This window comes from Ranitomeya variabilis, chromosome 2 (assembly GCF_051348905.1).
Source record: "Ranitomeya variabilis isolate aRanVar5 chromosome 2, aRanVar5.hap1, whole genome shotgun sequence".
In the NCBI taxonomy this organism is placed as follows: Eukaryota; Metazoa; Chordata; class Amphibia; order Anura; family Dendrobatidae; genus Ranitomeya; species Ranitomeya variabilis.
The window spans coordinates 642,590,837-642,604,204 of NC_135233.1; the positions used below are offsets into that span (position 1 = coordinate 642,590,837).

A 13,368-nucleotide genomic window follows, 5' to 3' on the forward strand; every position below is an offset into this window, starting at 1 on the left:
ATTCTGTTTTTGGGCTCCCTCTGGTGGTTACAACTGGTACTGGGTGACTTTGGTGGGTTGCGGTCTCTGGTTTCCACCTGTCCATCTGAGGCTGGGTGTTTCCTATTTAACCTGGCTTTCCTGTCATTCCCTTGCCGGCTATCAATGTATCAGTGTGTCTCTGTTACCTGCTCCTAGGCCTTCAAGTCAAGCTAAGTCTGGATTTCCCTGTTTCATTATTGCTTTCATGTTTTTTAGTCCAGCTTGCAGATATGTAATTCTCTGCTGCTGGTTGCTCTAGTGGGCTGAAATTACCAGTCATGTACCATGAGTTGGCACATGAGTTCAAGTAATTTCAGGATGGTATTTTGAAGGGTTTTTAAGCTGACCGCGCAGTTCACCTTTTGTATCCTCTGCTATCTAGCTTAAGCGGGCCTCATTTTGCTGAATCTATTTTCATAACTACGTTTGTGCCTTCCTCTCATTTCACCGTCATTATATGTGGGGGGCTGCTATTTCTGTGGGAATATTTCTCTGGAGGCAAGATAGGTCTGTTATTCTTCTGATAGGGGAAGCTAGATCTCCGGCTGGCGCGAGACGTCTAGGGGCCCCCCAGGAACGTTCCCCGGCTACTGTTAGTTGAGTGTTGAGGTTCAGGATCGCGGTCAGCTCAGGTTCCATCACCCTAGAGCTCGTCCTGTTTTTGCCCGTGTTATGTTGCTAAATTCCCTGCCATTGGGACCATGACAGACGTCATCTGATGAAGATGGGAGGCGCCGGACCCGGACCAGCAGCGGGACCGCCCCTGGGTGAGTATAATCTAATGTCCTTTTCTCATCTTTTAGGATACATAGGGGCTTATTTACAGCATTCCAGAATGCTGCAGATAAGCCCCTGATGCCTGTGGGCTTACCTCACCCACGATTTTGGGGGTGACAGATTCCCTTTAATAAGTTATTAGATCTAAAATGTATAATTATTTGAATAAACATTCCCCAACTTCACTTTCTTCATGCTGGTGAGCTCCTACCCAGGCTCTTAAAAATCTGAGTTTTTAGAGATTTCAAATGAATCCCCTTGTCCAACATTGTACCAAACTGCATCAAAAGAATAAATAAAAATGCATAAGTGACAGGAGTGTCAAAAGTAGAGATGGTTATGGATAAAATTTTAAATCCATTTACCAAAACGGCTCTTACCAGTGCTGGAACACAAGACACTTTCTTTTTGTCTCCATTATTCAAAGAAACACAAAAAATTTTTCCAAGTAACTGATCTCCAGTTTTGTCATCTTCCTCATCTTCATCACTAGATGATGTGGACGAGTCTTCCTCTGGTCTACAATATATAAAAAATATACGGTAATTGTTTGCATGTAAATTAGATCTCTTACATCTCCGTACTAGGGTATACCAAGCACAAGGCATGTTGCATATCTGGTCTTAAAGGGGGTTCCGAAACTAACACTGATTTTAATCCTAAAGGTCTGTGTTTAATGTTATAATCTAATCTCTTTTCTAATATATTTTCATTAAAAAAATCTCTATTTTTCCCTCACAACTCTATCTGCTTTTCTTTTTCACCTAGCTCCTTTCTGATGACTCTTCGTTTGAGAGCGCCCAGTGCATGAGATGTCATCAGGGGGCAGAGGCTGCAGTCACTGACGTCCATTTAAGGGGTTGCACTAGTCCCTGCTCTACTGACGTACGCTCAGTAGAGCTCCCTTGTCATAGTGCATGTTCTTTGAATGCCAAGTGACAGCACACTCCCTTGCTGCCTCTGAGAAGCAACGAGCCAGCAAGAGAGAGCATTGACAGTACGCAATGCAAAGAGAAAAACCGGCGAGCAGTGGCCAGCCTGCCCCCCTCAAGTGAAGTCATATTGTGAGAGAACGATAGGGACTTTTTAATTAAAGTACAATAGAAAAGAGACTAAATTATTACATTAGACATTTAAAGGTTAAAACTATATATTAGTTTCGGACCACCCTTTAAAATCCACTGACTCAGTGCTATAGAAAAATAGTTATGGCTTCTGTTAGCCTTAGTTCTTCTTGAGGATTTTTTAACTTATTTTGGCTTGTAAAATGCTATAGATTTTGTGCATTTCTTTACAATTGTTTTTTTGGGTTGCATATTTTATGCAATTTTAGATATCCTATGGAAAAAAATGAATGAAATACTTTTTATTTTATTTACACTACAGTTCAAAAGTTTGGGGTCACTTAGAAATTTCCTTATTTTTGAAAGAAAAGCACAGTTTTTTTCCAATAAAGCTAACGTTAAATGATTCAGAAATACTCTATACATTGTTAATGTGGTAAATGACTATTCTAGCTTCAAACGTCTGGTTTGTAGTGCAATATCTTCATAGGTGTATAGAAGCACATTTCCCACAATCATCACTCCAGTGTTCTTATGGTACTTTGTGTTTGCTAACTGTGTAAGAAGGCTAATGGATGGATACAATACCCTTGAAAACCCTTGTGCAAGTATGTTAGCACAGCTGAAAACAGTTTGGCTGATTACAGAACCTATAAACCTAACCTTGCTTTGAGCTAGTTGAGAATCTGGAGCTTTACATTTGTTGGTTCCATTAAACTCTCAAAATGGCTGAGAGACTTTCTTCAGCAAACGGAGCATATACTTGCATTGGAGAAAAGTATCTACACCAAAAGGAATAAGCTGGACATCTTCCACAAGCTGTGGCAACCGTGGATGGACTTGAATTAGGATGATAAATGAGACTATAGGGAGCCTAGTATTCAATGGAAATATAATGGATGTTTATTCAAATGTTTGTATTATGATGGGAATTGGGGTGGCTCTGGCTGAGGTCTCTGGGGGTTGGGCGGGATGGGGGGGCTCTGGGTTGGGGGTAAAAAGTTATCTATAAATGTTTAATGTAACATGGTCATGAGAAATATTCTGATTGTTTATTCTTTGCGGATAATAAAAATCTATCTGATAAAAAAAAAAAAACTCTCAAAATGGCCAGAAAAAAAGAACTTTCATGTGAGACTCAACAGTCTATTCTTGTTCTTAGAAATGAAGGCTATTCCATGCGAGAAATTGAAAAGAAACTGAAGATTTCCTACAGCGGTGTGTAATACTCCCTTCAGAGGAGAGAACAAACAGGCTCTAACTAGAGTAGAAAGAGAAGTGGGAGGCCCCCCTGCAACAACTAAGCAACAAGACAAGTACATTAGGGTCTGTAGTTTAAGAAATCGATGCCTCACAGGTCCCCAACTGGCAGATTCATTAAATAGTACACACAAAACGCCAGTGTCAACGTCTACAGTGAAGAGGCGACTCCGGGATGCTGGCCTTCAGGGCAGATTGGCAAAGAAAAAGACATGTCTGAGACTGGCTAATAAAAGGAAACGAGTACTATGGGCAAAAGAACACAGACATTGGACAGAGGAAGATTGGCAAAAAGTGTTATGGACAGACGAATTCAACTTTGAGGTGTTTGGATCACACAGAAGAACCTTTGTGAGACGCAGAACTGAAAAGATGCAGGAAGAGTGCCTGACGCCATCTGTCAAGCATGGTGGAGGTAATGTGATGGTCTGGGGTTGCTTTGTTGCTGGTAAAGTGGGAGATTTGTACAAGGTAAAAGGGATATTGAATAAGGAAGGCTATCGCTACATTTTGCAACGCCATGCCATACCCTGTGGACAGCGCTTGATTGGAGCCAATATCATCCTACAACAGGACAATGACCCAAAGCACACCTCCAAATTATGCAAGAACTATTTAGGGAAGAAGCAGGCAGCTGGTCTTCTATCTGTAATGGAGCGGCCAGCGTAGTCACCAGATCTCAACCCCATTGAGCTTTTGTGGGAGCAGCTTGACCGTATGGTACGCAAAAAGTGCCCATCAAGCCAAACCAACTTGTGGGAGGGGCTTCTGGAAGCATGGGGTGACATTTCTCCAGATTACCTCAGCAGATTAGCTGCTAGAATGCCAAAGGTCTGCAATGCTGTAATTGCTGCAAAGGGAGCATTCTTTGCCAAAAGCAAAGTTTGAAGGAGAAAATTATTATTTCAAATAAAAATCTTTAAAATTCCTTAGGAGCCCATGTAATCAACCCCATCCAAATAACAGAATAACAAATTTTGAATATCCACCGGATACCCAGACAAATACAGAAGCAATAACAAAAACTGATAAAATATACGTAGGGAATTGACAGCGGGGTTTGTGCTTAGATAACTCACCCTCCAATAACCCTGGTCAAATGTCCTAACCTTGCCGCGGAGGTTGGCACCCTAAATTGGTACGCAAAGTGGCGCCCCCGCTCAACGTCGGCTAAGGCTTCTTTCACACTTCAGTTGTTTGGCGTCAGTCTGCTCCGACATAGTGACTGTGCTAAAATCTCATGTTTGTTCATAAAATTCATAAGCCATTATGCTATTCCTATTTCCTAGATTTCAAACTTTCTTATTTTAGCACAGATGTGTGCAGCCATTATCTATTATTATATATGTATTTTTTTTGGCTTTGCACCATCACTTATAACCATTATATGTACTGTTCAGTCAGTTTACCCATTGTTATTATAGTGACGGATCCGTCACAATTGTTGAGAAAACGGTTCTAACGGATCCGTTTTTTTGACGGATCCGTTACTTGGGGGTTGTCTGGGAAAAGTATCTACTTTTTGGAGCATGCTCAATTGAAAAAGCGGATTGGGGCGACGGATCCGCCAAAAGACGGTCACGACGGATCCGTCGCCCATTCTATGGAATGGCGGACGCGACTGATCCGTCGCGAACCGCCATTTCGGCACAGACAAAAAACGTTATAATGTCCGTCAATGTCTGGGTGACGTCCGCCAAATCTCGACGGATCCGTCGCATGGCGGATGGAACGGATGACCATCCGCCACAATCCGTTGCTAATGCATGTCTATGGGAAAATAGCGGATCCGCAAAAAAATGGCGGATCCGCTATTTGACGAAAATGGCAGTTTCAAACTGACGCCAAAAGACTGAAGTGTGAAAGAGGCCTAAGGCTTCTTTACACTTCAGTTGTTTGGCGTCAGTCTGCTCCGACATAGTGACGGATCGACGGATCCATCACAATTGTTGAGAAAACGGTTCTAACGGATCCGTTTTTTTGATGGATCCGTTACTTGGGGGTTGTCTGGGAAAAGTATCTACTTTTTGGAGCATGCTCAATTGAAAAAGCGGATTGGAGCGACGGATCCGCCAAATTACGGTCGCGACGGATCCGTCGCCCATAGGCGGCCATTCTATGGAATGGCGGACGCGACGGATCCGTCTCGAACCGCCATTTCAGCGCAGACAAAAAACGTTATAATGTCCGTCAATGTCTAGATGACGCCCGCCAAATCTCGACGGATCCGTCGCATGGCGGATGGAACGGACGACCATCCGCTACAATCTGTCGCTTATCAAGTCTATGGGAAAATAGCGGATCCGCCCCCAAAAAATGGCGGATCCGCTATTTGACGAAAATGGCGGTTTCAAACTGACGCCAAAAGACTGAAGTGTGAAAGAGGCCTAACCCTCACTTCCCCTCAACTCTAACCCTTCCAGCTCTCCATTACCCAATGTACTGTACAGTAGAATGGGGATGGTAAGAGGGGGTAAGGGGGGGAGGTGAAGACGGCTCAAACTTATCAGTAATTGTAGTACTATGAAGAGCCTCAGCCTTACAAAAATGTATTTGGTGTATAAGAATATCATAAAGGTGCTATAGTGTATAAATCATGGGTACCTACCCAACCAATGATATCATTGAGTAAACAGCGTTTAATGACATTCATATATTTAAGCCTTAGTCACATGCCTGGTACATCTCCACATGCACATACTGGTACGACAAGACATTATCAGAGATAAATGGGTCACCACAACCCCATGCAGTGATTAACCTCAACAAGTTCTGATTGTTTTAAAATAAAGGAACAGAAACAAATCACTTGTTGCCAGAACATACAACAATATTAATGCCATTAAATGTTAATGCCCCCCTCCCAAAAAAAAAGGAGGTTTCCCATGGAAAAAACACTTATTGACGTACGCCCAGCTTAGCACCATAGTCAAGAAGTACCGTATCTTATCTGGGATCCGAGGACGAAAGTGCCTCAACGTGTTTCCCTTCCATGATGTAAGTTCATCAGGAGGCAAATGGTATATTCAGTGTCAATAGATAGATGACATCAGGTAGGTCAACCGCCACTTCACTCATTGACTATGGGACTCCCAGAAACAGACGAGAATTGTACTCGCCTTTCTTACACTTATTATGTGGGGGGATGCATGCCAGGGGTGATGGCTGTACATGTCCTGCACTTATTATGTGTTATGTGGGGGGATCCATGCCCTGTGATGGCTGTACATGTCCTGCACTTATGTGGGGGCATCCATGCCCTGTGATGACTGTACATGCCCTGCACTTATGTGGGGGGATACATGCCAGGTGATGGCTATACATGTCCTGCACTTATGTGGGGGGATTCATGCCAGGTGATGGCTATACATTTCCTGCAATTATTTGGGGGGATCCATGCCAGGTGATGGCTGTACATGTCCTGCACATATGTGGGGGGATCCATGCCAGGTGATGGCTATACATGTCCTGCACTTATGTTGGGGGATCCATGCCTGGTGATGGCTATACATGTCCTGCACTTATGTTGGGGGATCCATGCCTGGTGATGGCTGTACATGTCCTGCACTTATGGGGGGGGATCCATGCCAGGTGATGGCTGTACATGTCCTGTGTAATGTGCGGGGCCCATACCCTGTGATGACTGTACATGTCCTGTGTAATGTGGGGGCCCATGCCCTGTGATGGCTGTACATGTACTGTGTAATGTGGGGGGCCCATACCCTGTGATGGCTGTACATGTCCTGTGTAATGTGGGGGCCCATGCCCTGTGATGGCTGTACATGTCCTGTGTAATGTGGGGGCCCATGCCCTGTGATGGCTGTACATGTCCTGTGTAATGTGGGGGGCCCATGCCATGTGATGGCTGTACATGTCCTGTGTAATGTGGGGTGCCATGCCATGTGATGGCTGTACATGTCCTATGTAATGTGGGGGCCCATGCCCTGTGATGGCTGTACATGTACTGTGTAATGTGGGGGGCCCATACCCTGTGATGGCTGTACAAGTCCTGTGTAATGTGGGGGCCCATGCCCTGTGATGGCTGTACATGTCCTGTGTAATGTGGGGGCCCATGCCCTGTGATGGCTGTACATGTCCTGTGTAATGTGGGGGGCCCATGCCATGTGATGGCTGTACATGACCTGTGTAATGTGGAGCGCCATGCCATGTGATGGCTGTACATGTCCTATGTAATGTGGGGGCCCATGCCCTGTGATGGCTGTACATGTCCTGTGTAATGTGGGGGCCCATGCCCTGTGATGGCTGTACATGTGCTGTGTAATGTGGGGGCCCATGCCCTGTGATGGCTGTACATGTCCTGTGTAATGTGGGGGGCCCATGCCCTGTGATGGCTGTACATGTCCTGTGTAATGTGGGGGGCCCATGCCCTGTGATGGCTGTACACGTCCTGTGTAATGCGGGGGGCCCATGCCCTGTGATGGCTGTACATGTCCTGTGTAATGTCGGGGTCCCATACCCTGTGATGGCTGTACATTTCCTGTGTAATGTGGGGGCGCCATGCCCTGTGATGGCTGTACATGTCCTGTGTAATGTGCAGGGCTGTGGAGTCGGAGTCGTGGAGTCGGAGTTAGTTTTGGTTAGAGTCGGTAGAAATGTACTGACTCAGACTCCATCTTTAAAAAAAATGTATTAATATTTCATAATTGAACTTTCATATGAATTTTATAAATGTTACTCAAATATATATGTTCTATCAAACTATGAACAACAGTGATAAGCAGTTCCGCTGGAGATAGAGACATTTCTTACTTCTTGTGTGTCACTGTTCTCCACTGCCCTTATCTAATCTTATACTTGGTTAACCTCATGGTGCCCCAACCCCCCTACTTACAATGTATGAAACTGAAAGTGAAAATGTGTTGCAAATTCTTAGTAGTAAAGCTCCTCCTCTAGACTAGATGTTTACTAGGTGTGCGTCTTCCAAGCATCTCACAGCTGCTACTCAGAAGAGGAAGACTGTAAGAAGCATTATCCTTTCAACAAACTTTGCATAAGTTAACTGTGAGTACATGAGGAATAACAGTATTACTGACCACTATATCAGTTGTACGACCTGGCAATAATTTTGTACAATTGTTTTTAGGAAAAACAATTGTCATTTGGATTGTGAATGCAGAATTAAAAACCTGAGAATGTAAAAGAAGCGCTCATTAAATCAGCTGTATTTGAACATTTCACCATCACTCAAGATAGAAAACATTATGTCTGTCAGTGTATGACAAATGATCCAGACGAAAACAAATGCTGTGAAGCCAAGATCAGTGCATATTCAGGCAAAGATAAAAATGCTCCTACCAGAGCTTCTAATCTAAAGAGACATTTACAGCGCTTTCATCCAGAAGTACTGAAAGCAGTGGATGAGAAAGACTGCATCCAAACCAATGAACCAGTGCCCAGCTCTTCCAGCCAAACAAAGGAGCAGAGAACTTTGCAGCCATCAGTTGCAAGATATTTTGTCAGTGACAAAGTTACTGTGACAATGACAGTAGATACATTTAAAAAACATCATAGAGCTTGTTGTAAAGGATAGTGTGCCTATTTCATTATTTTCACGACCAGCTTTTATGTGTCTGAATGGGGAAATGGCCCGCAAGCTTGGTGTTTCTCTGGAGAGAGTATTAGAAAATTAGTAATTGAAGAAGCTTTTAAACAAAAGGAAGAACTTAAAAAAACTCTCAAGGGATGCTTTCTGTTTCTTAAAATGGATGCCTGCACACATCACAGAGTGAACTATTTTGCCATCAATGTCCGATTTGTTTGTGACAAAAATGAAATAGTTACCTTACCAAGACATTGGCAGTAAAAGACACCAAAGCTCATCACACCAGTGAGTTTCTCCAGGTCTTGGTGGAAAAGGTTCTGCAAGACTAGGAACTTAAAAAAGAGCAAGTTCTTTCTGTCGTAACTGACAATGCTTCAATTATGATAAGTACTATTAAGCTAATGAATGAGAGTAATGATGGTGACCAGCAGCTAGAAGAACATTCTGGGTCCACAGACACAGAAATGTTTGAAATAGAGGAACACAGTATTGTAACTGAGGAGCAAACTGAAGTTGCTTCAGATGAACAGCAACATGATAGTTTAGATGATCTTGTTGAAACTGTGTCAATACGTTCTTTCATTCATCACATGCGCTGTGTTGTGCATACGCTACAGCTGGCTATAAGAGACAGTCTGCAAGAAGGACATGCTGCTGCACTAATTGGCAAGGTGAGAAAATTGGCTACTGTTGCCAGAACCCCTAAAGTTGACTCAATTTTGAAGAGACGTGCTGGAAAAGGGGCAATTATTGATCAAGCCACACGATGGGGCAGTACTTACTTAATGATTCAGCGCTTGGTTGAACTGAAAACCTTTCTTGTAGACATGGCTAACCGTCAACTGACGCTAAATGAAAGTCAGTGTAATCAGGTGACTGAGCTGGAAAAATTGCTAGAGCACCCATTTACAGTGACTAAAAAATTACAAGCAGAGGACGTAACTCCAGGTATTTTCTTAAAGGAGTGGAAGAACCTGATGTTTCGCCTGTCCCAAAGAGGAGGGTTAATTGCAAGTGGCATTGCTACATCAATGAAACAGAGAGAGGAGCTACTATTACAAAATAACATTCTTTTGGCAGCTGTTTATGTAGACCCAATGCATCAGATTCTTCTAGATGATCAATAGCTAACTAAAGGAAAAGAAGCTCTGTTTGAAATAGCAGTAAGGTTGAAAGGGTTGCAGAACAGTCAGGAGGAACAAGAATTTGGTCATCCTGCCACATCTTCACCCTCATCAACTGATGAATTATTTAATTTCGAAAAATATTTGGATCACAAGGACCGTGCAAAGCGTTCCCGCATAGAAGAGTCATCCCCATCAAAGAACACAGCCAGTACATTTCAGCAGAATTTTTCATGTGCACTAAAAGAAATTGAGAAATTTGACCGTTCATCAAAAATAACAGTGCAACAAGCGATTCCTCTGTATCCTGACATTGTCATAGATGTTGCCCGAGTGGTTACTGCTTTGCCACCAGCCCAAGTTAGTGTAGAGAGGTTGTTCTCTGCTCTCAAAATAATTAGATCAGATTTGAGGGCATCCATGAAGGAGGATCTGACAGAGGCAATACTTTTTCTGAGGACAAATTTATAGATTTCGTCTTATTAACTGCATAACAGTGTTTATTGCATATTTACTTACAAGAGTTTAGAAAAGTTTATAAAAGTTATTTGCTATATTCTAATTGTATTCTAATAAATATAGTTTTTGCTCTAAGTGGTCTGATTACTTATATGATGGTGAGAAACTGAATAAGCACGATGTTAATATTTTACAACAGTAAATTTATTGTTACGAATTGGCCATTTATGAAGCAGTCGGAGCCGGAGTCGGAGCCGGAACCTGATAAAATCCAGGAGTCAGAGTTGCAACTGTGGCTTACCGACTCCACAGCCCTGGTAATGTGGGGGGCCCATACCCTGTGATGGCTGTACATGTCCTGTGTAATGTGGGGGGCCCATGCCCTGTGATGGCTGTACATGTCCTGTGTAATGTGGGGGGCCCATACCCTGTGATGGCTGTACATGTCCTGTGTAATGTGGGGGCCCTGCCATGTGATGACTGTACATGTCCTGTGTCATGTGGGGGCCCTGCCATGGGATGACTGTACATGTCCTGTGTAATGTGGGGGCCCTGCCATGTGATGACTGTACATGTCCTGTGTAATGTGGGGGGCCCATACCCTGTGATGGCTGTACATGTCCTGTGTAAGGTGGGGGCCCATGCCCTGTGATGACTGTACATGTCCTGTGTAATGTGGGGGGCCCATACCCTGTGATGGCTGTACATGTCCTGTGTAATGTGGGGGCCCATGCCCTGTGATGGCTGTACATGACCTGTGTAATGTGGGGGCCCTGCCATGGGATGACTGTACATGTCCTGTGTAATGTGGGGGCCCTGCCATGGGATGACTGTACATGTCCTGTGTAATGTGGGGGCCCTGCCATGGGATGACAGTACATGTCCTGTGTAATGTGGGGGCCCTGCCATGGGATGACTGTACATGTCCTGTGTAATGTGGGGGCCCTGCCATGGGATGACTGTACATGTCCTGTGTAATGTGGGGGCCCTGCCATGGGACGACTGTACATGTCCTGTGTAATGTGGGGGCCCTGCCATGGGATGACTGCACATGTCCTGTGTAATGTGGGGGCCCTGCCATGGGATGACTGTACATGTCCTGTGTAATGTGGCGGCCCTGCCATGTGATGACTGTACATGTCCTGTGTAATGTGGGGGGCCCATGCCCTGTGATGGTACATGTCCTGTGTAATGTGGGGGCCCTGCCATGGGATGACTGGACATGTCCTGTGTAATGTGGGGGCCCTGCCATGGGATGACTGTACATGTCCTGTGTAATGTGGGGGCCCTGCCATGGGATGACTGTACATGTCCTGTGTAATGTGGGGGCCCTGCCATGGGATGACTGTACATGTCCTGTGTAATGTGGGGGGCCCATGCCCTGTGATGGTACATGTCCTGTGTAATGTGGGGGCCCTGCCATGTGATGACTGTACATGTCCTGTGTAATGTGGGGGCCCTGCCATGGGATGACTGTACATGTCCTGTGTAATGTGGGGGCCCTGCCATGGGATGACTGTACATGTCCTGTGTAATGTGGGGGCCCTGCCATGGGGTGACTGTACATGTCCTGTGTAATGTGGGGGCCCTGCCATGGGATGACTGTACATGTCCTGTGTAATGTGGGGGCCCTGCCATGGGATGACAGTACATGTCCTGTGTAATGTGGGGGGCCCATGCCCTGTGATGGTACATGTCCTGTGTAATGTGGGGGCCCTGCCATGTGATGACTGTACATGTCCTGTGTAATGTGGGGGCCCTGCCATGGGATGACTGTACATGTCCTGTGTAATGTGGGGGCCCTGCCATGGGATGACTGTACATGTCCTGTGTAATGTGGGGGCCCTGCCATGGGATGACTGTACATGTCCTGTGTAATGTGGGGGCCCTGCCATGGGATGACAGTACATGTCCTGTGTAATGTGGGGGCCCTGCCATGGGATGACAGTACATGTCCTGTGTAATGTGGGGGCCCTGCCATGTGATGACTGTACATGTCCTGTGTAATGTGGGGGCCCTGCCATGGGATGACTGTACATGTCCTGTGTAATGTGGGGGCCCTGCCATGGGATGACTGTACATGTCCTGTGTAATGTGGGGGCCCTGCCATGTGATGACTGTACATGTCCTGTGTAATGTGGGGGCCCTGCCATGTGATGACTGTACATGTCCTGTGTAATGTGGGGGCCCTGCCATGGGATGACTGTACATGTCCTGTGTAATGTGGGGGCCCTGCCATGGGATGACTGTACATGTCCTGTGTAATGTGGGGGCCCTGCCATGGGATGACTGTACATGTCCTGTGTAATGTGGGGGCCCTGCCATGGGATGACTGTACATGTCCTGTGTAATGTGGGGGCCCTGCCATGGGATGACTGTACATGTCCTGTGTAATGTGGGGGCGCAGTTCCCGCCGCCATTACCTATCAGAATCGATCATGTACAGGGCCTCCCAGGACACGTCCATCACGCTGGGCCCGGCCACGTCCAGCTCGTTGTCAGTGTCGCTCTTGTAGTCGTCGTCGGTGTCGCTGTGGTTTATCCGGGAGAGCTTCTCCCCCAGCCTCTGCCAGCGCTGCTCCATCCTTGCGCTCCAGCCCTCCTCCGCCTCACTGTGCCGGTGCTCGTGGCCCTCGGCCTCCCAGGCCTCCTGCAGGTACCGCTCGCATCTCGCTTCCAGCTCCCTTCGCCTGGCGGCCTCCTCGTCACTCTCATATTCCTCCTCTGCTTGTGGCACTATCTCCATTTCGACCACTCCATCCATTCCGCCGTCTTCTTCCATCTCATAGAACAGCCCAACCACACACAGCAGGGCGTCCATGGCTGCTCCGGTGCTGCGCGGGGCCCTGAGCTTCCTCCTCTTCTGTCCCACCCTGCTCCCCGCTTATTGGCTGCCGTCTGTCGCTAGGCTCTGCGGCAGCTGCCACATTCCCGCGCTGCGCAGTGATCTCCCAGGAAGAGCTGAGGCGCGTCACGTGGTTAGGCAGTCGCTGCCGGGCGGCCTGGCTGCAGGGCGCAGTCCGTGGCTGGCTCCCGACAGCAGCGCCATCAGTGAGCAGGCGACAGCCGCCAATCCCCGGGCATCCTGGGGGCAGGATTG

The 13,368-nt window shown here is 46.2% G+C and overlaps 1 protein-coding gene across 1 annotated transcript in view; it reads right to left on the reverse strand.

Moving 5' to 3' along the window:
* ARID4B (AT-rich interaction domain 4B) overlaps positions 1-13,368 on the reverse strand; it is a 367,662-nt gene that overhangs the window by 155,354 nt on the left and 198,940 nt on the right. Inside the window, exon 8 of the mRNA XM_077289130.1 lies at positions 1,179-1,317. Coding sequence (XP_077145245.1) covers positions 1,179-1,317 — 139 coding nt within the window. The remainder of the gene's footprint in view (positions 1-1,178; positions 1,318-13,368) is intronic.